Source organism: Epinephelus fuscoguttatus, linkage group LG18 (genome assembly GCF_011397635.1).
Source record: "Epinephelus fuscoguttatus linkage group LG18, E.fuscoguttatus.final_Chr_v1".
Classification (NCBI taxonomy): Eukaryota; Metazoa; Chordata; class Actinopteri; order Perciformes; family Serranidae; genus Epinephelus; species Epinephelus fuscoguttatus.
Genome location: NC_064769.1, coordinates 14,029,853 through 14,055,962, shown reverse-complemented (window position 1 = coordinate 14,055,962; position 26,110 = coordinate 14,029,853). Strand labels below are relative to the sequence as shown.

General features: G+C 39.7%; 1 protein-coding gene across 4 annotated transcripts in view; it reads left to right on the top strand.

Moving 5' to 3' along the window:
* Positions 1–23,276, top strand: part of arhgap24 (Rho GTPase activating protein 24) — an 89,148-nt gene extending 65,872 nt beyond the window's left edge. For 3 of the 4 annotated variants that reach the window (XM_049604404.1, XM_049604406.1, XM_049604405.1), the window contains 7 exons: positions 4,877–4,999; positions 11,692–11,899; positions 15,457–15,589; positions 17,506–17,579; positions 17,662–17,783; positions 19,037–20,219; positions 21,975–23,276. In XM_049604404.1, the coding sequence (XP_049460361.1) occupies positions 4,877–4,999; positions 11,692–11,899; positions 15,457–15,589; positions 17,506–17,579; positions 17,662–17,783; positions 19,037–20,219; positions 21,975–22,239 (2,108 nt within the window). In that variant the 3' untranslated portion in view covers positions 22,240–23,276. Of the gene's footprint in view, positions 1–412; positions 730–4,876; positions 5,000–11,691; positions 11,900–15,456; positions 15,590–17,505; positions 17,580–17,661; positions 17,784–19,036; positions 20,220–21,974 lie in introns of those variants that run through there. The other variant, XM_049604407.1, reaches the window with a different exon arrangement.
* The last annotated feature ends 2,834 nt before the right edge of the window (positions 23,277–26,110 follow it).

Genomic DNA, 26,110 nt, shown 5'->3' with positions numbered 1-26,110 from the left:
AACAAGTATTGACTATTTAGCCAAAGACTAATATCGTGTATTCCTCTGTGCTGCAGAGCTCCAGAAAAACTATTAAAAACATATCAATCAGAAATACTGTGGGCACTGTAAATTTTTTAGAAAATATACTGTATCCTCCTGGCTTTAAATACTCAGAGCATCAAGTGTGTATTAATCCACAGCTGAAAATAGTACCTAATAAAAGCACAGTTTACTCCTGACTGTGTGTTATTTACTAAAAACTTCAGTGCCCTTTCTCTTGAGGAAAGTATTTCACATTTATAAAGAATGAAACTAAATGTGAGAGCCATTTTACAGACTTACATTGTCAGGCTTGGGGCTGACCCTTCAGACCCATAAAAAGCTTTGCACGGCCCTGCAGTCACCGTCTCACCCGGTCCCTCTCACACAGGGACGCACAGCATATCGATACTCACTTCCTCTCCCACTGTCTGGGTTAAATCCATGGTATTATCATGTTTTGAGGAGTTTATCACACGGAGGAGTTCAGGTTGGTAGTCTTTTAACCGGTCTCGTGTCTGTCAGACTGAGTCTTTTGGAGCGGCGGAGCTTTTCCACAGAAGAACTCGCACGTGCGAGTGTAAGCGAGCTGTTACCGGCGTATCAGTGCATCGTTTCTCTGTTGACAAATGGCATTGTTGCAAATCTGTTGCGCGCCGCAGGTTGAAGATGAAATGACGATGTGGATGTGATTTCTGCGCTTAAGAGGTGAGCTGTAGCTGCCTCTTTTTTGTTTCCACCTATGAATGGACCAAACATTCATACAGCTGAAATATAAATGTTGCCTTGCATGACTTAATATGAGCCTGTAACTGACAGAGTGGATCAATTGTGTCTGCTCAATGTGAGGTGTAATTAATGGGAGCTCTGGGGCTCGAGTCAATAGCGGGTAGTGACTAATGACTGGATCAGGAGGGCAGTAGTCAGGGCTGCTATTAAAAGGAAGGACTTGCTTCCTGGACACAGATCAGTATATAACTTAAATGTCTTAATGTGGGAGAGAGATGATCTGTGCAAGCTTTAATTATGCATCTTCACTGTTACCTCAGGCACAATACTGATGGATGAATGGATGATGCTTTACTTGTATTGGATGCAATGAAGCAATATTCATCTGCTTTTTACAATATTGTGTAAACTGCCTTTTCACACTTGGCAAATTTTATGTTGAAATGTCTGCAAATGTCATGGTTGCTCATGCAAACAACATATATTCTCTTGTTACTGCTTTATGTAGGGCTGCTGCAACTACTGATTATTTTAATTAACAGTGAATCTGCTGACAATGTTCTCAATCTGTATTCCTCAAAGTCTACCAAATGTTGAAAATATATGCCAAAAATGTGAAAGAAAATGCCCAGTGCAATTGATTTCCTGACATTGTTAAGTGGATGTTCTTGCACAACCAATAGTTCAAAACCCACAGATATTAAATATACAATGCTATAAAACAGATACAGGCAGCAAATCTTCACATTTGTAAAGATTGGCGCAGAGAACATTTGGAATTTTTGCTTGAAATTGTCTGTCAGTCATCGAAAAGATTTATTGAATAATGACTTCAGCTCAGCAGCAGCCATTTATTGGAGCAGCTGGGGAAATGCTGAGAATGTGCAGTAAAAGTAACACTGAGGTTAAAACAGAGCGATTTTAGTCATTTTAAAAGTACAGTGCAGTATTTAAATTTGTCATCATCCTCAGCCAATCTGATCACCAAACTGTTTACCTTGAGAAGGACTAAGAATGAGTCCCTTCAGATACATAATCACAACAAATCACTACCTGCTGATAAATGCAATCAAGCCTGAGATAGAAACAAACTGTTATGGATCGCTTCATGAGGTGACACTACAGACTGTAGTGCTGTGTGCAGCGCTTATTGATGCCGAGGAAATAACATTGTTTATGTTTCAGAAACACACCAACATGACCCTGAAAATTAGCTCCAGTTACACTTTTATAACGACTCCTCGTCTGAAACCTCCTTTGACTCTCACAGACATACTGGCTGCATTAACTGTAGGTTCATAATTGTCACATAGTCTGTGTTTGTAAAGTGGATAAACACTGCAAACATGCACAGTGTCACACAGGGCAAACAGTGGCATCTGCTGTCTGCTAATGAGATCTCATTAAGACTGACAGGGAGCATCAATATCACTGTCAAAGTTTGGCTCCAAATATATCTCTCCTGGGCCCCGTTTTATTATGTGGATGGACTGTCTAGACTAAAATTTTCAGAATGTGACAGTAGTTTTTTCTATGTTTTTTTTTTTTTTTGGTTCTTCCAATCTGGTTTGAACAAGTCCTTAAGCCCAGACCCGCAAAGGTGTAGGCTTATTGACCTTTAGCTCGATGATGAGGCTTAAGGCTGAACCCATTACATTACATTGTGGGCAGATGCTATTGTCTAAAGCAACTTAGAGTAAGTACATTCAGACCACACAGGATGAAGAGCTTGACAAAGTTCAAGTTCATGCCTTTTAAACAAAAAACTAAAAGCATGTTCAGTGCTGCTGCACAAGTGCTGTTTTTTGTTTGCTTTGTATTTTAGAAACGACATAAGTAATTGCTAGCAACCCCATGCATTTCATTTGTTTAATTTAGCTAATTGCACAGCATTCAAAATGTTAACTGAGTCTCTGATTCAAAGATTGTGACATTCATAATAATGAGTTCACAAAGAAACGTGTAATGTTATCTAACCCTGTGGTTTTGTTTGATTTTTAAATTCCACTCTGGCGATTTAAATTTCACTGTAAAAACTGGCATTGATTTAATCACTTGTTTAGTTTGCATCAGAAAGAGTATCGTTTTTTGCCTCATTTCCACTCATTAGGACTCCATGGTGTTATACCTGATCCCTTAGTGTGCCTGTCATGTTGTGTTGTAACTGTCTATAAATATTTTTTGCATGCAACCCGCAGATCTCATCCTGGGACACAATCAATGTAGCAGGATCCCTGGTGGTCAAAGTCATGAATAATTCAACGGTTGTGTGACACACCATTCGTCTCTTCGTAGCTCATCTCTTCCTATAATAGAGCAGGTGCATCCCTGTGAACGGCCTTGTGTTTGTTTGTTTGTTTGTTTCATCTTAATAGAGCGGTACAAATGGTTCTGTTGTCATAGAAATCACTGCAACCAGATTCGTCATGTGAAACAGGTCCAGACCCTCTGCTCCAATCTGTTAAGTATCACATGACAGTAAAGTGCTTGTGGTCATTATCCACAAGTCGAATCAGGATAGCTGAGCCTGCCTCTAATGGAGCATACACTTCTCCTGCCAGGAGATATAAACCTTATTTTTTTTATTTATCACTGTATTTGCCCAAAATCACCTTGTTTTTTACTGGTTAGGTACAAAAATGATCGTGTCTCCAAGGACATTTGAAGTCAGCGCTCTGTTGGTTACCAGGAGGTCAGACTCTGCTTTGAGTTTCGCTTTAAAGTCACCATCCATTCAAAAATGTCTTTTCATTTGGATGTTTGAGCTTCACTGTGCAGGATGATGTATGTTCAGAGTTTGGCATGAGAAGGATGTTTTAACATTTATCTGCCGAATGGGGAAAGCTTCTCCTTAAATTTGACTTTGATGATTTTGTAACATAACGACTGGTTTGGGAGCCAGTTGGAGTCCAGTATGCAACTTGTGCAAGTGTAATGTGGAAACTTGAAACCTCCAGTGCACATCAAGCGGCAGCCTCCAGGGCTGAAAAATGAAGCCAGAAACTGCAGTTCCTTAAATGGCCACTTGAGGCTGGCTCCAAAAGCGAGTCAATCCTCTCAGAACCCTGTGTTATTATGCCCAACTTTATAGAAGAAATAAACATGTTTACAGCCTAGTGCAAAAACAGTTTAGTGTCTGTAGCTAATTTCAACATTTATGACAGCTGTACAGCTGATGAAATTTTATATAACTCATTCATTTACTTTTTATTAAGGCCAAAAGTTATGCATAATTAAGGACATAGCCTCTTGGAGTAACAGGCTATCTGTGAGGCATCATCTCAGTCTATAGGCGTTTTCGGACCAAACAGCTCAGGGGTTCCTTAAGAGGAAGTGCCTAATGGGGAGCTCTCCCGAAGACAACAAGGGCTTTTTTCACTGTTTGCATACTGTAAGCCTGGCCAGTGGTTAGTAAAGCAACGTTACTTTTGCAAAATTGCATTGTATTTCTACCCTCACATATATGCTCAGTCAAGCCTGGACTTCACTGTCAGTCCATTTTTCCATGTCTTCTTCCTTGTTTTTCATTATGAGCTGTTGCTTGTGTTTTGTGTTTGTTGTTTACCCTGCAACACGTTTTTAAAAATGGTCGTTGCTGGTGCTGCATAGGCTGTGTTCAACCAATCACCATACACTTCTGTCAATTATGGGCCTTCCGGTGCTGAGAGAGTATCTACTCTGAAATAGGGGCTTAAATTCCCTCAAAACAATGTTCTAAGAACCACGGCTATTCCTAGTTCTTGCTGTCCGAACACATTAAGAAGGGGGGCTCGTGAAACTAGGTTCTCAGAAGCAATAAAGTTTCTATGGTTCCGAAAATGCCTTATGAGTCAGATCCACCCCTCGCTCCTCCACAGCGCCATCCTCTCAACCAAATATGGTCACTTCTGGCTCCAAAAATCCAAGATGGTGATGGCAAAAATGTCCAAAACAAGAGTCTACAAACTAATTGGTGGCATCATGATGACTATGTCCCTTATTTTGTACAGGCTTTGGTGCACGTACACTGAGAATGGACTTCTCAGTGAAGGAGAGGAGGAGACATCTTGTTTCTAGCATTTAGACTATGGCTGCTATCTACAGGATATTTTAATCATGTGTGTATTTGTTTCTTTTATTTGAACAGGGGGAGACAGAGAGCGGATGACAGCCAACCATGAGACCTACCTTCTTATGGCCAGCACCCAGAATGACATGGAGGATTGGGTGAAGACGATCCGCAGGGTCATCTGGGCTCCTTTTGGTGGAGGTCAGTGAACACACACAACCATTATTTTAATAGCTGAATAACTTGTTGATGTCAATGACAGCCTGTTAGGTGTTCATTTGGATAACTTTTAAAGTTCCAGTGGCAGAGCTGGAGGATGGGTAACTGTGTATTCAATCATCACTTTCTCTGTTGAGTGCTTTTGAGCAAGGCCATCAAACAGCTGACTGTGTGCTCTGATCCCAGTGACGAAATGCATCCTTTATATTGCAAAGACTGTGTTTTACTAAGGACTGAAAGTACAAACTTTAGTTGCAGTTTTGTTGTAGTAATTTCCAGGTACCTGTAATATTGTGATTATATTTTACAGATTTTTTTAAATGAGGAACAGTTGACTGCATTTTCCAACAATATGTTTTTATCATATCTTGTATAGTACTTGTATCTTCAAAGTTAGATCTAAAACAGGCATGTATCCACAGTCTGTTTGCAGGTGAAGCAACAGGTTTCCTCCACTCTTTTTTCCATACTTGTTATGGTGGGTGTCCTGCCACAAGTTGGTTGTATCACTACAATACTTGATAAGATGTATAAATGACTTAAGTCCTAGGAATATTTGAAGCACTAGATTTGTGCTGCTTGAATCTCTTCTCTCATTTTTGTGTCATCATCCTGCGTGTTTGTTTTCTCCTCCTCTAATAAAAAAGGAAATGAGTATATTAAAAATGCAATTGCATGTGTCAAATAAACCGACAGTCAGTGGCGATGTAGTAATCATCAAATCCGCTGTGGTTCATAGCTGAAGTGCATGATGTTGTAATTGTTCTCATGAAGTTGTTCCTGGGATCAGTGTGATGATTACCGAGTATCCTGCTGTGCCGCTACCGCTTGTTATTGACTTTACTGGCAGACATTGGCCTACATTGTGAATGAGCGGGGCAGAAGTGCGGCATTTGAGACCGGACAGGCAGTTCAGGCAGCTCTCTGTGTCACAGTGAATAGATGAGGCTGAGCTGGCCCCTCTGTTTTCAGTGCAGGGAGTTTGATGTCTATTGCAGTTGACTGCTTTTCAAAAGGACGAGCCATTTGTCAAAGATGCCACAAGAAAGGTGGCTCCAAGTTGGACTGGAGCCGGGCTTTCACACACATACACACAGAACACACACACACACACACATATTCCAGGCTTTCACATTTTGCAGTAGCAGCAGAGATTAACTGAGCCCTGACTGGCTGGTGAGTGCCCCTGAAGTGTGATTGAAACTTTCTGGTCAGAGTGTGACAGACAGAGAGGGGAGCTCCCAAAACGAAGCCTGTGTGTGACCCACAGAAGAGCTCGGAGCCCCAGTAGGTTTGCTGTCATGTTGTGCTGAACACTTGCTATGATGCTGATTTAATTACTGGTCAGTTTTAACGAACAGTTGGACGAGAGAGAGTTTGAAGTCAGACCATTGAGAAATGTGCAGCTGTGGCCTCTCCATCTGGATCTTTGGAGATTTATTTCATGGTAATTATAAACCGTTTATTTGTAAAGAGTTTGCATTTTAACTTGAACTGTTGTTGCTGTAGAGTTAATGCAGTTTAGAAAATTAAACAGTCTATTTTAAACTGTCGTCATGCTAACACACATGCTAATTTGCTCTCTATAGCTTATACGGGAGATTTTCCAGACTGTTATTTTGGTTAAATCTAAAACTGTCACCACAAACAACCGCGTCCAATCACCCTTATATTTCTGACATGTGCCATGTCTGTTTCAGTCTGGCTTTAACAACATTTTAGAGCTGTTTTCGACCTAATTTTAGTTTAGTGTAACACGGTTAGAGGTACTTTGCAGTATAATATAATGTTTCCCTGCTTTCTGGCTTTGGATTATCATGCTGTATATAATTTGCACAGATTTGTTTGGCTTAGTGTATAATCTGTGTTCTAGGTGTGCAAGAGAATGTTGCTTGAGAAATCGCGATATTATGTTTCGTGATACTGTATCAATTCTCAAAAACACGATCAATTATAAATTAATAGTTGATATGCAAAGATTCATGGCTCATTTGTGTTGTGTTATAACCCCCTAACTGCTGGATAGCAGTGTTGTAATCTATCTCCAGCCATTTGACTCCACTCCAACATAACAACATATCACTTGTGTGAATCAAGGATAGAGAGATAAACTCAAATGCAGATCCCACTGTTTTGACTACAAGTTAACATTTTTTAAACTCAGATTTTGTGGCTATGGTGGTGTATTCTTTATACTATGACAGTTTTAGATCAAAATCATTGCAATAAATCTCATTGCTTACAGTATTGCAATATCACAATATATTAAATCGTAATCCCTGTATCGTGATACGCATTGTATTGCCAGATTTAGGGTTGCACTGCTCTACGGTGGTGTGAAAATGGAGGGTTATCATACCATGTACATTTGCCTATACAGTATTGAGGATGGATGGAGAATCTCACCTGCACCTGCACAGCTCTTGTCCTCCCTGATTGCCTGTCAGACTTTTTACACGTACTTCCATCACAAAAATGGTTTTAATGTTCAATTAATATACAGAGTCTGTTGAACCAAAATCCTTCAGTTTTCATTCCTTTAAGGGGCATTGTAACTGATAATGGTAATAGTAATTGTGTAATACCACATCGTGAAACCATCATATTATTTTCTGAGATGGTTACTGTATCATGAATATCTCATACTGTTGCAACCCTAGCCAGATTCTTGCCAGTACACAGCCCTATGTATACAGTGGACGCTGTTCTGTTTCATTGTACATCTTCATGAATATGTAACATTTAGTAGAGTAAGGAGGTGTCAATATCAGCATCATATATTTGAGAGACATTCATCCACCACACCAAAAAAGAAGAATCAAAGACAACGGAGAGGAGACAGGAAGACTGTTGGTACGTTTCAATACTGCTACCCTGTTTAGTATGCTAGGAAAAAAATTAGTATGTCCCAATACATTGTATGTCAAGTGCAGTATGCCCAAAATAACAGGATGTCCCACAGCATCGGGTCCTATTTTGCCGTGTGCAACCTGGCATGGTTTTCTGTCTCCTCTGAGCCACAATCCTCTGCGCAGAGAGATGACAGCTCATTGACAGCTGACAGAAACACCACTGTTCATAACCATCAATCACTCACAAACTGTCCATTATGTATAGAGTTACAACTTAAAAGTTAAAGCTACATACACTGCAAAATAACAGCAGAGCTCTTTGGGTTGACCTTCCTCTCTGGTGAGCTTGACAAATAGCATTTTGTCGTATCTCCAAGGTAACTTTGAGTGATAACAGTAACATCTGCTGAGTTCCAAATTCTTTTTACTTCACATTTTGGACTGAGGTGAATCTATAGGTGAGGCGGTCAAAGTACAAGGTGCAATGAAGCAGTATGTCCCAATTGTATACGTACTCCATGCAACACTACATACTTTGTAAGGGCAGCTGCAGAGTGTACTGATATTAAAAAGAAAAAGTACATGTATTAGATTTGGAATGCAGCATGTTGTGTCTGGACCTCTTTCCTCCTGTGTGTTCGTGTGTGTGTGTAGACATGAGTGTGTGTGCAGCAGTCAGCCAGGGCAGCTCACAGAACCTGAGAGTGTTGAAGGAACCTGCTGAGTGTTTGCACAGTGGAGGAGTCCCTCTCATGCGCCAAAGTCTTTGTGGTCGTGGTTCGAGCCAGCAAACATGCATATAAACACATGCACCCAGTCTTCATAAGCTGGTGCACACGCAGAGTTACATGTGACCTGGGGAAAACATTCCTAGACTCATGACCAGAACGTCTGGAGGGATGACCTCGTTTTCATCCAGTCACTTTTTCCTCATTTGTTCTCTGATGCTCGTTTACATACAAGAGGATTTTCATCATTCTTTACTCTGGTGGAGCTTCATTTGTATTTCACTCTGATCCAAGATTTGGGAAATGGATACACGGCTTCAAATAATTCTTGGGATTTTGTGACCGTTTACTTGTTCTGTCTTATATGGGTTACTGTAAAGACTGAAGTCCCTGAAGCGACTGACCCAGAGGAGAAAGAAGACAACACAAGACTCCGCTGTTCAACTTCTGAGCAGCTTTGTTTCCACTGAAAGATGATAAAACAAACATTTTCTGAGAGATGGAAATGAAGACAGTTTGACTGACCTGCTATCAAACTGATGCATCTCTTTAATTTCTGCTTTATGTTTGTTTTTGTTTTGTGTTCTGCAAAAACTGAGGCTAGTTTTTGGAACATGCTTGAATGCAGACACTTTAAATTCTGCACCTCTGGTGTGTTACCTTACCACAAATTTATTAATAGGCATTTCTTCCAGAAGCTCACAAATTGTGTCAGTTTAAAGAGAGGTGAGTATGATAACATATTAACGAAAAAGCAGTTTCCCTCCAATGAAAAATGTATTTAAGCATTTGCATCAGCTTCCTAGGAAAGCTTCATTCTGGATTAGTTTGATGCACCAGTACACCTATACGAAAACATTGACTTAGACTACTACTGCACATTAACGCCAGTTGGTTTTAAGCCACTTCTTGCTGTGTCAAATGCTGCCAAAAGCACGAGGATCCTGGATAAGCTCGGTTTAATGCAGTCACCGTACGGTACTTTGTCGTACCACGTGTATGCATGTGTGTGAGTAGCCTCTGTCTGTCTCTGGAGACCGGAAAAGTATGCAGATCCAAATCTCTCAGGAAGGCTGCCTTAATCCCTCTTGTGTTGCATCCACATGAGACGGCTGCAAATGGAAATCAGTCTTTTTTTTTTTATGGCGACTGCCTCAGACAAAAGGCAAGAGGTGCTCAGCAGGAAGTTAGAGATTTGATCATCAGACTAAGGCGTTGTGGGTGTACATATTTTTTGCCTGAACTGTCTAGCCGGCCTTATCAGAACTTTTTTTTCAATCGATTTAACGGCTCTCTTTGATGTGACTTAAGCTGCAGATATTAATCTAGATGGGTTTTTTTTTTATTCTTTGAAAAAAGTTACTTTTCCTTTTGCACAGAAATAGTGTGGGATATTTAACCAGTATTGATATTTCAAAAGATATTTTGGAATCACGTCCAAAATAATGTCGCTGTAAAGACTGAAATGAATTGTATATATTTGTGTTAAACTTCCTCCCTGGGCTCTGATTAAGACCCTAAAAAAAACATCTCTTTTTATCAAATTTACATATTCAGTTTTTTTTCCATGAAAAAATCCCTTTCATACTATAGAATGAGCAGGCGAAGCATGTGTTTTTGTATCTGCAAGGCTCGAGACTGCAACTGTTTAGCAGCATTTTGCAACCATGGAGCACCAGTGCGCGACCTTCAGATATTATCAATATATGAACTGGAGAGCTGTTAGTTTGATTCCAGCTCACAGTGATTAAATCTTCAGGTATAACAATCTGCAATCTGCTGACATCTGACTGTTGACCAGAAGCTCCAAGTTCACCGCAAAAACATCAACACTTCGGCCCAAGATGAGTCAGAATAAAAGCACCAGTGGTTTCACTTTTTATTATTATATTATAACTTTTTGTTAATTTGTTTATTTTTATCATATGATAATTATAGCAGTATTTACTTCATTGTATCTATTTTATTTAGCTTTATTATGACAGTACATTAACTTTATTATATAACAGTCGCTACTTTATTTAACTTTATTATAATTGTAGATTGGGTGGCACGGTGGTGTGGTGGTTAGCACTCTCGCCTCACAGCAAGAGGGTTGCCGGTTCGATCCCGGGCGTGGGAGCCCTTCTGTGCGGAGTTTGCATGTTCTCCCCGTGTCAGCGTGGGTTTTCTCCAGGCACTCCGGCTTCCTCCCACAGTCCAAAGACATGCAGATTGGGGACTAGGTTAATTGGTAACTCTAAATTGTCCGTAGGCGTGAATGTGAGCGTGAATGGTTGTTTGTCTCTATGTGTGTCAGCCCTGTGATAGTCTGGCGACCTGTCCAGGGTGTACCCTGCCTCTCGCCCGATGTCAGCTGGGAGGATGATCAGCCCTCAAGAGTATGAAGCGGTTAGAAGATGAATGAATGAATAATTGTAGATTATTTATTAGTTTAGTATTTTAGTAGTCTATGGTAGTTCAGAGGAGATTTCCTAATATGGAGATATATATTGTGTATCGCGATATAACCAAAAATTATTGGGATATTATTTATAGGCCATATCACCAAGTCCTGCCTCAGCTGTGCCCATCAAACACACAAACCTCTCCTTGTAAATGGTAATAAATAACATGAGCCTTCGACTTGACTGCATCATCAAACATCAAATAATGTGTCGCTAATTTTAGATAAACCTTGTTAATGTGAAACTGATACTGACACAGAGATTCATTTCACAAGTTGACTGGATTAGTTCTTTAGGTTTGTGACATCACAAACCCTGGAAGCCAGAACCTGTATTAATGTCATACACTGCATTTTCAAGGCTATAATGCTCAGCCATGATGTTGACTGCCTATTTTTCTCGTCATGTGTCTTTTAGCATATCAAAAAACAACATGTGGATGTGTTAACAAGGTTAAAAATTGGATTTTCATTGAAGAGGGTCTTTAAAAATATTATTATACCCTGGAGATATGGCTCTCAGCTTCCTTGATATGTTGAACTCACTGCAGCCTGTGGCTAACAGCTTATTCTCCTGTGAAAATAAAATAAAGATCAAAGCTAATTTCTCAAGTTTCTCATCATTTTCCGTTTTATCTTGTGTTTCAGGGATATTTGGTCAGAAGTTGGAGGAAACTGTGCGCTATGAACGCCGGTTTGGGAACAAGCTGGCCCCTATGCTGGTCGAGCAGTGTGTGGATTTCATCCGGCAGTGGGGCCTTCGGGAGGAGGGCCTATTCAGGCTGCCGGGACAGGCTAACCTGGTCAAAGAGCTGCAGGATGCCTTCGACTGTGGAGAAAAGCCCTCTTTTGATTGGTAAGAAAGCAGTAAGCGTACCGGCTGCTTGGATTTCCACAGTGCATTTTAATGTGAAGTTAATATGTTCAGAGTGTTGACTGGTCAAGTTCTGTACCTCTGGAACCTCATGGGTGCTCCTGTTGGCCTGAATCCCTCCAGACGCATCAGATTTTGTTGTGTCTAGTTAGAGAGACTTGAATGCAAGAGTTTTTCAATGTCGGTATTGCACTGTAAACCTATATTACACTACAAAAACATTAGGTAGGATCCCTTGTAATAAACTAAGGACGTCAAAGACAACTCTGAAAATTCAGAAGCAGTGTTTCCTGTCTGAACAGCTCTTAAAAGAAATATTTTCTACATCATATACTGTGCACAGTGTTTAATTTAATGTAGGATTTGCATACATTTTCTGTTTTCACCCCAAGGGGTAACAGCTGATACATTACTGAATTTGAGGATCTCTTTTTTGAAAATTCTTCCTGGAATTTATTGTGCTCCTTCTGATCTTCATTTTACCTCTTCATTGCATTGCGGCATTGTAAAACACAGCAATACAGAACAGTGATCTAATGTCTTTCACAGCAGACACTTTGATGTGTCATAGCAGGAAAAGCACAGTTGTAATTATCAGATTAAGTACGAGTGAATTACGTTTAGTGAGTTCTTGGATGCTGCTATTGAGTTTGCTGACTCACTGAGACACATGAAACAGATCAGTCAATAAGGTTATTAGTCCCACCTGTGCTTGTCCTGCAATGACAAGCCAAAATGTTCGAGAAGAAAAAGGCTTGTTGTCACAGGTTGGAAAGATCAGAATATGTTCTTCTTCTTCGAAATAACAACAGATCATCCACAATAAATATCAATCTTAAATTTAGCTTTTCTAAATCGATCACATTTCTTTTTACTAGAATTTACAACAAAATTTAGCAAATTTATGCACTGACACATTATTAAAGATGCTGCACAGCCTCTGTCCACCCTCACAGGTGTTTCCACTTGCTTGATTAGACTTGTTCTCTGGGATATGTGGGTGTGTGAGGATCAGGCTTGATTGACATCTCTCTTGCCCTCTTGTTAAGACCCCATCACACAGGAAAAAAGAAAAAACATACCCAGGAGGCAAAATAATTAAATCCAAAACTCACATTTTGTACAATAATTTGCCTACAGAACAGTACAAACTCACCACAATCTAAAAAATGAGCTTGCAGCTGAATTTGGCTTACAGTCTGCTGTCATTATGTGGTGTGTAGGAGGCTGTACTGAGTGTATAATGCGACAACCTTCATCTAGAACTCAGGATGACAGAGAATACATGAATGATGGAACATACCACCTCCACATCTCTTTTTCTCTGCTCCCTCTGTACTCTTTCACTGCATCCTCCACTCCCATCATCCAATCTGATGACCATAAATAAAGCCTGGATATGGCTGTCAGGATCCAGCCCATGCATCAACATCCTACCACTTCCTAAAAGCACAGGCTACAGAATCACATCATCGTGTGAGCTGCGCACTGACTATGCTTACATGCACACAATATTCTGGTTTTGGCCTTAATGTGAAGAAGACAATATTCCTACTACACTGTTTATATGCCCAAGGAAAGTAAATATTCCACTAATATTCTTGTTTACATGCAGATGTGCATACACTCAACTCAGAATTTTTTAAAGTTTTCCACTAGTGGCGGACTTGTATGACTGTGCAAACACTGCCTCCTTCTTTCCCTCCTTTAACCATCCTCTTGAAAAGGTTGGTGGAGCAATATTTGTGCATATTCAAAAACCCGTTGCTTCCCTTGTGGATCAGAAATATAGGCTTTCCTTTTGGACATGCATCTCTACCCCAGCCTGCAAAGTTGCTAGTTTCTCTGTGTACAATGCACAGAGCTGAACGCAAACAGACAAGAGGCTGTGTGTCGCAAACTTTGAAGCCCCATCAGTCTGAAAAATGTCATATTAGACTGAAAGTCCATTTTTCTAACCACCCCTTATCCTAAAAACAAAAGCTCATGCCTCCAAAGTCCTGTTTCTCTGCAGTTAATCAACCTAATCGCTAGAAAAAATGTTTGCATTGTACGTTTCTGTAAACTACAGATATGTTACATGCATCAACAATGCTGTGGTGAACATGTGGTTGGGTGTAGGCACAAAAACACTTGGTCATGGTTAGAAAAAGATCATGATTTGGCATAAAACACCCAAGTTTTGTGGCACAGAAGTCACTGGAAAAGCAGGGACGGGTCATTAAAAACACCTTGGATCTGTGGCTGAAACTAACTGTAGGAAATGTGTGTTTTTGGACAAACAGCACTTCAGAGCAGTGGCCGTTTGTTTTGGAACAAAAGGCTGTCTGAGAAATGGGCTTTGGGCCCAATGGGACATTTTTCAGACTAATGGGACTTTGGAATTTTGGACTTTCAGAACAATGGCATGGCAACATTGAGACACATATTTCAATTGTCCTGTATACTTGTCCAAATAATGCTCCTAAAAATCGGAATAATATCGGGATTTTCCACATCAGAAAATACATCATTTGGAAAAAGGCCTGATTCAGAATATCCAAACAGAATATGGAATATTGGTGTCAATGTAAACGGAGACACATCTCTGCTCATGTACATCTGCTTAAACACAGCTCATGTCATGCAGTGGTTACATCTATACCTTCCTCTGTCTCAACCCATGTCTGTTTTTTGTCCCTAACTGTCCCTCACCTTGCTGCTTCCCCTCATTAGCCTTTGTAACCTCCTGCCTGCCTCACCAGCTGCCCCTCGTTGGCTCGTTAGTGTCTCTGAGCCTTCAGTTGAAATCCTCTTGGCTTTAGGCACATCATTTAGGCTGCCCAGCGCTGTTGTTCCCTCTGTTGCTTTCGTTGTTACCTGTCTGTCTTTCTGTTGCCTATGTCCTGTTTGCTGTTTTTAGTGTTGTAAAGTTTGATGATTCGTCCACAAAGTTTTTATGTGAACTCAAACATTGTATCTGAAACCTGAGATTTGGGGGCATTTGATTAGGCTGTCAGCCAAGAAATAGTCCAGCACATAACTCACTGTAAAACAAAAAAATGTCATTAAATGCTCTGTTTTTTTTGTATGAATTAAACAAAGAAAATCTGGTTTATTAATAAGTGAGCTATAGAGGTTCTGGTTGGTTGATTTTGTTAGTGGTGGACAGAGCCATGCTCACTGTTTCCAGATTCTTTTTGTGAAGCTATGTGAAATGGCTGTTGGCTGTAGTCATGTAGTTAACAAACAGATCAGAATGGTATCAGTCTTTTTCTGCTTTGAAATGCCAAACCACAAAAAAAGTTTATTTCCCAAAATGTCAAACTATTTCTTTAAATTATACCCTTAATTTGTGTTGTTTCACAAATTGCACTGCTCTATGTTTTTTGTCACCTACGGTAATAACAGTATTTTCCCCTTTGATTCCGCCCATCCCCAACAGTCTTGCTTCAGAACTTCATGGTGATGATTTGTGTTTGCCTCCATGTCATGTACCCATAGTAAATTATAACAACCCTCCCCCATCTCTATCTCTGTCTGCCCTTTCTTTCCTGCAGTAACACAGATGTGCACACAGTAGCCTCTCTTCTGAAACTGTATCTCAGAGAGCTGCCGGAGCCAGTCGTCCCCTTCCACAAGTATGATGACTTTCTGGCCTGCGCCAAGCTCCTTGGCAAAGATGATGAAATGGTAAGAAAGACTACTTGACAAGTTCCTCTTTACCTATACCTACATATTTCATTCCTCTACATAAAGTTGTTCGAGTAATATATCAAAGGCTGAGCACTGAAAAGCTCTCACATAAATCATCTGAAAGTCCTGTTCTGTGCCATTAAAGGGTAACTTTGGTATTTTTCAACCTGGACCTTATTTTGCTATGTTTTTCTGTCAAGCTGACTGATGGAAACAACAATTTTGGAAATTGGTCCAGCATTGAGGAAGACTGCAACAGCAACACAGGCTGCATTATAACCACTCAGGGCATTTGTGCAACGTCAGTTTACATCCACTAAAAGTGCTTGTTCTTGCCACTGACAGGCTGAGATTGTTTTTTAAGTGTTTGACAACATTATGGAACAGATTCTTCAGAGACAGACCTTTTTGTAAAGAGTAAGATCCTTTTTGTTTAATCAGAAACTGCCCTGAAATTGCTTTCACCAAACCCACCAGACTGCATTTAAATGAATAGTAATTTTATCCTTGGAAAACACACTAAATTCAAAGACAATAGAAAGAAAGAAAGAATTCACAAAAGGCATCTTAGATTGTCTTTCCACTGTTCCAGCTGTCACTGACTGTGGTTTGGTTGAAATAAACCCTTATTTCACCTAGTTAGATTTGAAAATATGCTGGTTTTATACATGCTAAAATCACTGCTTATTTAAATGGAGTCTGGTGAGTATGGCAATAGTGATTTCTGGGCTGTTTCTGGTTAAACAAAAAGGATCCTACTCTTTAACGAAAAGGTCTCTCTTCAGGGATTCTTTCTATAATGTTGTCAGACACTTCGAATAACAATCTGATCAAGTCAGTGGCAAAACGAGCCTTTTTAGTGGGTGTAAATTGACAGTGCACAAATGTCCTGAGTGGTGACATTGCAGCTTGTTTATGCCACTTCCACTGCCAGCAGTCTCGCTCAATACCGGACCAATCTCAAAAATGGTGGTCTCTATTAGTCACTTAGACACAAAAACAAAGGAAAAAAGGGTCCAGGTTGAAAAATACCTGTTACCTTTCAAAGCCGGTCATCTGCTGTCCATTCACCCTGCTCTGCTCTTCTGTTTCTCACACAGTGACTTTGTCTAACTTCTAGATAGGATTTCTTTCACACCAAAGTAATGCTTCACAGCAGGGAGGAGTCTTTTGTTTCCTCACACTGCCCGTAACATCTTTCTCTCATTTTCACTTAAGAGCTCAAGGCTATTCCTCTGTGTATCCATGTGATCGGGTGTGTTCTTATATTTAAGTTTTTAACACCTCAAGCGTAGATTAGAGCTGTCCTGCCTTTCAAACTTCTGAGGATTTTGAAATAAAGAAGGAACACACTGAGCAGAATTTAAAAATATTTCTGAAAAAAAAAAACAGATACTAGTTTGCTCATGGATTGCAGCAGATTTTTGGTTGTTAGTAATTCTGTAAGATCACTTCAGATTTGCAGGTGGCTGATGACACATAAATACAGAACTGATAGAAATCAGCATATTGTTTAATGCTCTTTTTATTTGATTAGTTTTTTGCGCTTGGTAAAAAAAGATGGATTCTTATAGTGGATAAAATCCTCTCATTAATACACAAATACATTTCATCTGATTGTAGAGAACATATCTTTCCACACTTATCTCATAAAGTGATGGGAATCATTTAGTACTCATTGTTTGAAGATGGCAGATGATGAATTAACCATTGCTTCCATAAAAAACTTTTAATTCGGCAGATGAGTTGTTGAGCAAAATGTTGTTGCTCTTATCAGTGTTACTGAAAGATCCTTGATCATATCTAAGTGTGCAATTTATTTTTTTTTTCACTGATTCGTTTCATTTTCTGTTTGCTCTGTGAGTGTGACTGTTCTTGATTGAACTTGATTAAAAAGTGTCCATCATCTGCAGGGTATGAAGGAGTTGAAAAAGCTTGTGGAAAATCTACCTCCAGTGAACTACAACCTTCTCAAGTACATCTGCAGGTAGTAATCTATTATTAAAGTAGATGATGATATTAATTATCATTATTGAATCATGAAAAGTTAATATTTTCCTGTTTGCCAGATTTCTAGATGAAGTCCAGTCATATTCTGGAGTGAATAAAATGAGTGTGCAAAACTTGGCCACAGTCTTTGGGCCAAACATCTTGAGGCCGAAGGTTGAGGATCCAGTTGCTATCATGGAAGGTCAGTATTCTTAATAGATGTGTGCTTGTGTCTTGCTCTCTGACATTTTGTTTTAATGTTGAGCTTAGTGGAATGAACATTGTCAGGCTGTTCGTAGGCACTGGTTGTACATATACCTATAAAAAGTGGTGCACCACAAATTATATATAACCCATGTAATCATGAGCCAGTTATTCATGTATGGTTCATGAAATTGGGAAAGTTGCAATCACATGACCATTGCGCTGACAGGAGAAGAGAGGGAAAGTGTGCATTAGGAGGCGGGTTGGGATGGTGGTTGGGTCAAACGAACACAGGACTTTCTCTCAGGAAACTGGTGTTAGCTACCATGTGGGGAAAGCCAAGTGTAAAACCAAGTGAAGATTTAGTCATTATATGGTATGACGTCACCATGTTTCTTTTCCGAAACCTAACCTATGTAACTTTATGATGCCTAAACCTATCCTATGTAACTTTCCAACACCAAAACCAAATCCACATAACTTTCTTTTCCAAAACCTGTCCTATGTAACTTAACAATGTCTAAACCTAACCCACAAAACTTTATGACACCCCACAATGTGTCTTTTCCAATATTTAACCTATGTAACTTTACTTGCCTGAACCTAACCTACATAATTTAACATGTCCAAGCTTAACCTATATAACTTTACGACGCCCAACGATGTTTCTTTTCCAAAATGTAACCTATGTAACTTTACAATTAGTAAACTTAACCTACATAACTTTACTTGCCTAAACTTAACCTATGTAACTTTATGATGTCTAACCCTAACCAATGTAACTTTACTTGCCTAAGCCACAACTTTAAGATGCCCAACGTTTCTTTTCTAAAACATAATCTACTTAACTTTACGATGCCTAAACCGAGCCTACGTAACTTAATGATGCCTTAACATAACCTATGTAACTTTACGATGCCTAAACCTTGACTTTATGATACCTACACCCAACCTACATGACTTTACTTGCCTAAGCCTAACCCTAACCCACATAACTTTACAACACCCAACAATGTTTCCAAAATGTAACCTATGTAACTTAACAATGCCTAAACCTAACCAAAGTAATTCTCTTTCCAAAACCTAACTTAGGTAACTTTATGAGGCCCAACAATGTTTCTTTTTCAAAATGCACTCTAAGTAACTTTAATTGCCTACACCTAACCTATGCAATTTCCCTCTTCAAAACCTAACCTACAAAATGTTGACATTTGAAAGGAAACATAATGATTTATGGTGTCATGTTCTCAGGTACTGTTCTGGTCCAGCAGCTCATGGCTGTTTTGATTGGCCGCCACGATGTGCTGTTCCCTCTGGGTGAGGACAGCCCCACGGCTCTGGAGCTTGTCAACAACAACAACATCGAGCTACAACGGCGACAAGCCACCACAACTACCTCAGCCGTCACTACGGTGTCTCAAAACGCTGAGAACAACAACACGCAGGTGGTGCGGCAGTGTGTTTGGGAAGCACCTGAATCTCCCTCACACCGCCAACATTTAGACAACAGTGGCTCCCCGCGAGCAGCAAGCCCTCGCAATGGTGTCATAGGACGTTTTGACATCACCCGCAGTCCGCCGCTGACTGTTAAAAAGAACCCAGCTTTCAGTAAAGGCAGTGGGATTGTAACAAATGGTTCCTTCAGCTCCTCGCCCTCTTCAGACCCCAGTCAAGAAAAGAGCCCGACTTTGACTGGTGGTGGGAGTTTACCAATTCGGCGTAATGGGGCACTTAAAGGCTCCGGCACAAAAATGGGCACCAGTGGCGTGACGAGTGGAAGCAGCTCTGGAGGGAACGGGACCGGAGTTGTACGCATGGGCATTTCTGGCACTGATGTAGTCACGGGGAGTCTGAACGGCCGCAATGGTCTTTGGGTACCAAACGGCTGCGTCACGTTACGGGAAAGCAACAAAACACGTGACTGCTCCAACGGGGATCAAACATCCAATCAGAACCGTCTGTCTACGTATGACAATGTCCACTTAAACCATCAGAACCTGCAGCAGAACCACATCACCAACACATGTCTGAACAGCAGCTGTGAGGACAAGCAGAGCGTAGACAGCGCAACCTGGTCCACCTCCTCCTGTGAAATCTCTCTTCCTGACAACTCCACTTCTTGTCGCTCCTCCACCACTACTTGCCCTGAGCAGGACTTCTACGGAGGTCACTATGAAGACCTGGATGGAACAGCACAGGACAATGAGGCCCCCCAGTCTGGTGGAGGAGGAGAGGGGGAGGGCAGAAACAGCAACAGAGAAGGAAGTGGGGATGGAGCAGGGAGGAGCAGCCGGGGCACCAGCAGTAGTGATAATAGCGAAGGTTACACTGTTGGTAATGGACCCGGCACTCACAGCGCTCTGCACAGTTTAGTGGCCAGTCTGAAACAGGAGATGAACAAGCAGAAGAGCGAGTACGAGGCCAGGATAAAGAGGTATGGTCCCATCTGAGAGAAAGAGTGTTTTTTGATCGACATTCAAAGGAAGTCGCTCATGATAAATTAAAAAATTTTTCTTACTTTTTTTTTTTTTTTTTTTTGCAAAGTTTGACATTTTTTAAAGTGTCGGGGAACATTGGTGGACAGTGAACCTGCACAAAAACAGAAGGATGTCACAGACAGTTTTATGAAGAAATAATTAAGAACTTTATTTATAGAGCACTTTTCATGCAAATATGTGCATGAAAATGCTTTAGAATAAAAATATAACACATTAATTAAAAACAAAACAAAAAGGACAACAAAATTTGACAATAAAAAGACAGTAAATCCAGCTGGTGTTTAAAAATGTTCATCAAGCCTGCATCTGCTATAGTGTTTGGTAGCATATTCCATAATTCTGAGCATAGTTAAGAATAACTGCACTTGTGTGTATTTAAAATCCAGGCGTAGAAGATCTGAGAGCCCATAAAGGGTTAAAGAATGGTACACAGTCTGCATGTAGACTGGTCCCAAAACATTAACAGCTTTAAAAAATGAGTGAAAGAACCTATCTAAAATCTATTCTTAAACATACTGGGAGCCAGTTGAGTGTAGCTAAAAACTTCTCTTCGTTGTTTTCATTAAAAAAAAAAAAAAAAAAAAAATCAGCAGCAAAATTCTGAATAAGTAGAAATTTTCAGTTGACTTCAGTAAAAAGAGCATTGCAATCATCTAATCTATTTGAAATAAAAGTATGAATACGTCTCTCAGCATCTTTATAGGATACAAATATCCGTACCTTGGCGATGTTTCATAAGTGATAAAAAGCTGTTATTGTTCACCTTCTGTGTGTGTATCTAGATCTAGAACAATTGCCTGGGCACTTAACTTCTGTTTTAATCTTGGGAACCAGATGCACAAGCTTGCAAGAGAGTAGATCTCTTGTGGCTTGGGGGACGACGATGAGTATCTCAGTTTCATTTAGTTTCAAGAAGTTATTGCTCATCCAATTTTTAACTGCTGCCATCCCAGTAGTTTGGGAACACAGGTCACTGTCAATGCTAATGGAAGGAAATATCGTACAAAAGAATACGTTTGTCACAATAATTACATTATTGACATTTCAAGGTCTTCACAAATGATCAATTTATCATATGATATTGTTTTTATGTTTACGTGCGTGTTTTGTTTTGTTTTTGAGGGAGAATGTCACCAACATTTTAGCCAACATAATGTCAGAAATAACAGCAGGGTTTATCCGTATATTGCTTGTTCAGGAGAGACCCTTTGTCAGCCTGTGTCAAATGTTAAATAGTCTGGCAACCTGTCCAGGGTGCCTCTCGCCCAGTGCCAGCTGGGATCAGCTCCAGCTGTCCCATGTCAATGAACAGGATAGGCATTTCCAGATAATAGATAGATGGATAATGGATGAATTAAAAGTTCATTGCTCTTTTAAAGGATGTACTTGTATTATGCTATTATATTGTCATCATATCAGTGGCATAAAATGGTCTTAAAATGACAGTAGAATAGTTTATCGCAATTATTTCTGGGACAATATATCATCCACCAACAGTAGTTAGGCCTAATAACAAATCCAGACTATGATATTTAATATACAAAATGTCCTGTATGCAGTTTAAGCAAAAGCAGTGAGACAGATTTCAGTAGAAGTATGTAATTTATCAAGCTTATTGGAAATGAAAATCAACTGCAGCTGTTTCTCACTGTTAAGTGTATGTTCTCCCTTCCATTAACCTCCTCCTGCAGCTTGGAGCAGCGTAACTTGGAGCTGGAGACGGAGATGGTGAGCCTCCACGAAGAGCTAGACCAGGAGAGAAAGAAGTACACCATGGCGGAGATCAAGCTGCGCAACGCCGAGCGCGCCAAGGATGACGCCGAGCGGCGGAACCAGATGCTGCAGAAAGAGATGGAACAGTTTTTCTCCACGTTCAGTGACCTCACCGCGACTGGCAACACCCCGGCCGCAGACCCCCGCCGACCAGATCGTAACAACGCCATCTGGATACAGTGAAGGAAGGCGGGGAAGACTGGAAACGGTGTATTATATGATGATGATGATGATGATGATGATGATGATGACGATGTGAACGTTACGAGGGCTCCAAACAGGATTTGGCTGCTGGTTGTTTGAGAGAAAGTTGGGAAGTTACAGAAAGGTTAATGGCATGTTTTAATTTAAGAAATAGGAGGTGTAGGGCTAATGCAAGCCACCTGTATAAATGTAAGCATCACCTGGAGTGATGCCAGACTGACATTATCTGTAAATACAGCGTTATTTAAACAGCTCACAGACTCTCCAACCTACTCAGAATCTGTGGTGGTAATCACTCATCTGCCTGGGAAGACGAGGAAAGGCACAGTACGCCATAGTCTATGATGATACACAGTACTATCATTACTTTAGCTTGTAGAGCCACATGAGGGAAGGCAAAAAAAAAGGTTGTGTTCAGCAAAAAATGAACCTTGGACCTGAAAACACATAAAGATGATGCAAAAATGCCTCCCTATCTTAATTTACTTTTAAAAATGTAACCAAAAACATCTTATTGTTCCATGTAATTCTGTATCTGCTCGTGTACATAGAGGGAAACAATGCAGAGGAAACACAGTGTCATATGTATGTAAAAAGAAACTTAAATGTTTATCTGATATTTAAGCAAAGCTATCAGCGTGCGGTATTTTATATTAAGATTTCTCCTTGCACTTACGTGTTTGTTTAGTCTCAGCAAGGCGGTACTGAATGTTCTGTCGGTCGATGTGTGCACCATTTAAATTGGACAATATACTGTATTATGTGCCTGTGCTTCTGTGCTGTTTCATTTACCCCATGACCAAAAAGAAAAGAGCCTGTACTGTAAATATTTTATAGATAATCGTAGACACTACTTGTTAGTCTGCACTGTGGTGTGACGCAGATGGATACGGCACGTACTGAGTTGATTGCAGAATGTTTTGTAGCTTGTAAAGATACATTTTAAAGACTTGCACGATGGGTTATTGGCATAAATCCCAGATAAAATAAAAACAATGTCTGTCGTAAATTCAGAATTTCAGCTGACAAACTGTCTCTTCCTGTTAACAGATGTGTAGCTGCTGTCAGTCTGTGAATGCTCCTGGGGATTACTGTCTCTGAGCATATGAGATCCCAGATTTAAAAATACTCTCTTGTAGTCGTCTGACAATTTATCCACCTGACTCAACTGGTTTTCATCCCAAACTAGCACAGAATAACAACCTGCAGCAACAAAGCACCAACGCAGAGTTGTGTTTGTGGGTCATAACTGTGAAAAAAATTGGATTCCAGCATCAAGTGTGTCAACATTGAGGACATTAACAGCCTGGTGGCTAGAGTCAGTAGCAAGCAGTGTGTGCATGATGGTGCATGAGTCCATGCAAGCCGGTGTACAATAAGTGAATGTCTGTGAAGTGACTGCATATTGATGAAGTCTTTATGAGTGTATTTATGTAGCTTGAAGCCAAATGTATACACACGATGTGGATTTGCTGATGGGTACAAAACAGCTGAGTACAGATCTGAACTGGACTTCTCTTCCTCTGAAGACCAGGTCCAATTTAAACCTGCTGCTGGTCAATGCAGGACATCTGGAAGGTGCACACGGGGGGACAAAGTGCCTGAACAACTGAAGGAGGGAGGGAGAGCCTGTGCTTCTCATTTTGCACCCGTCACCGGGAAGTAATAGGCTTAAGCCAAGCTGACAGTGGCACCTCGTTCTGTGAATTCCACACAAAAGAGCAGATTATGGACGCAGGGCAGGAGGGACAGCAGGACTGGGATGGTGGAATATTTTCATGACATGATACTTGATACACAAAAGAACTTAAAAAAAAGACTTAATATGAATAAAAGTGCATTTTCATGTGAGTCTCCCTTTGTTGTTTACTTTTAGAGCGTCTTAGGGTTGCAACTTTTCTAACAGGTGTGGAGGAGACACAGAATAAAGCTAGTCCCACATTTAGTGTTTAGTGCAGGGGTCTTTGAGGTTTTTCACCCCTTAGCTGAAAGAGAGAGGGAGCAAGGATCCCTTACTACATATACTGTGTAAAATTTAGTTGCATATTAGGCAGCATAAACTGTCATGTATAAACATACCTTGTTATGGTACATACAGTACTAAGCTATTACAAATTATGGTTATTGACAGATACATGTATTTATACATCATGTTTTAATATTAATTATGCATGTGGAGGGCAGAGATTTAACAGTAACAGGCTATCATCAGTATTGTGAACTGTAAATTAAATGGGTCAATTTATGTTATCCTAATTATATTTTGGATGCATGTTAATGTATATTTTCAGACATCTTTTAATTTTTGAAAGAAAAAAAGGCTTTGAAAGATTAAACAATAATGTAGCAGTCCCAAAGCAGTAACTCTGAGGACCCTCTAGAGGTTGCAGACCCCCTGTTATAGACCCATGGCTTAGTGAATATTTGGACTGGGACCAAATTACTATTTTCATCCTATTTTATTTTTCAGTTCATAAAGTAGTGGTTTAGTTTATGAGGTCAAATTTTCAATAATGTAAAACATACAATGGTGGCAAAATCCTCACATTGGAGAAGCTTCAGTCATCACTTTTTCATGTTTCTTTTAATGATTATTGTGGATTTATAATTGAATGCTGTCTTATTATTAAGTACTTAGTGTGAGATGGGCAAGCTGGGCAAACAGATTCATAGAAACATCTCATATGAGGAGTTCTGACTGTCATCTGTCCAAACATTTTCACAACTGAAACAGCCCATAAAAGCAAAACATTAACAACTTAACAATTTGTCTTAGGATGTGTTTTGAGTGGCAAAAAAGTGACAGTTGATATGGATGATAATACTAATTTATTTTGTATCTTGATATTGATATATTGTAACATTTTCTGAAGAAGAAAAAAAACATGAATATCAGCTTGTTGGCTAATTTAGCAAATTCAGTACCTGATAATTAGAAATATTTCAATATCTTGATGCAAAAAGTTTTATAAAAATCCAATATTGCAGAAAAATTGTCCGGCTCAGGGACTTACAACCCTGCCTACAACTGCCTAAAATACAACCAGAGATGGTATCGAGTTACTAGTACGTTTGCTCAATTCCTGTACTTACATACAGTTTCGAGGTACTTGCACTTTACTTGAGTATCTCCATTTTATGCTACATACTGTATTGTACGTTTCACTTCACTGCATCTATTTGACAGCTTTAGTTATAGTTATTTTGCAGATTCAGATTGTTTATATAAAATATAAATCAACTAATAAATTATGATATATTATTATGTATTAAGTAATTAAAATAAGCTCCACCTTCACAGCTGCAACATTAAAGTAATGAACACATTAATGCATCAATAATTATAATCCAGTTATATATATATATATATTTCTGAAAAGGGCTATTTGTATAATGAGCACTTTTACTTCTTATATGTTGATGCTGATATTTATGTACTTTTTAAAGTTTGCAGGATTTTTTATTTCTACACAATAGCATTGCTGTATTAGTTTTACTTTTTTGTTGTTTTTTTTGCTCCTCTTTTGCTTTTTGCAAAAGATCTGAATACTTCTTCCTTGACAAATTTACCTTATTTCATGGTATAAATCACCATATTTCCCACCTCTAACATGAACATTACACTAAAGTGGGAAAAGTCGGTGTACATGGCTTTAATCCTGCACCACCACAAATGAATTTTTTATTCATTCTGCTTGAAAACTTACTAATGGATGCCAGCCTTTAAATTGTGAGTCTAGCAGGTGCGATTACTGGAGCCTGAGTCTGTGTAGGAGGAACCCAGTGTCACTGTGACAGTTTGGTCAGATGGGTGTTATGGAGGAAAGGGACAGGAACAAACAGAGGCACA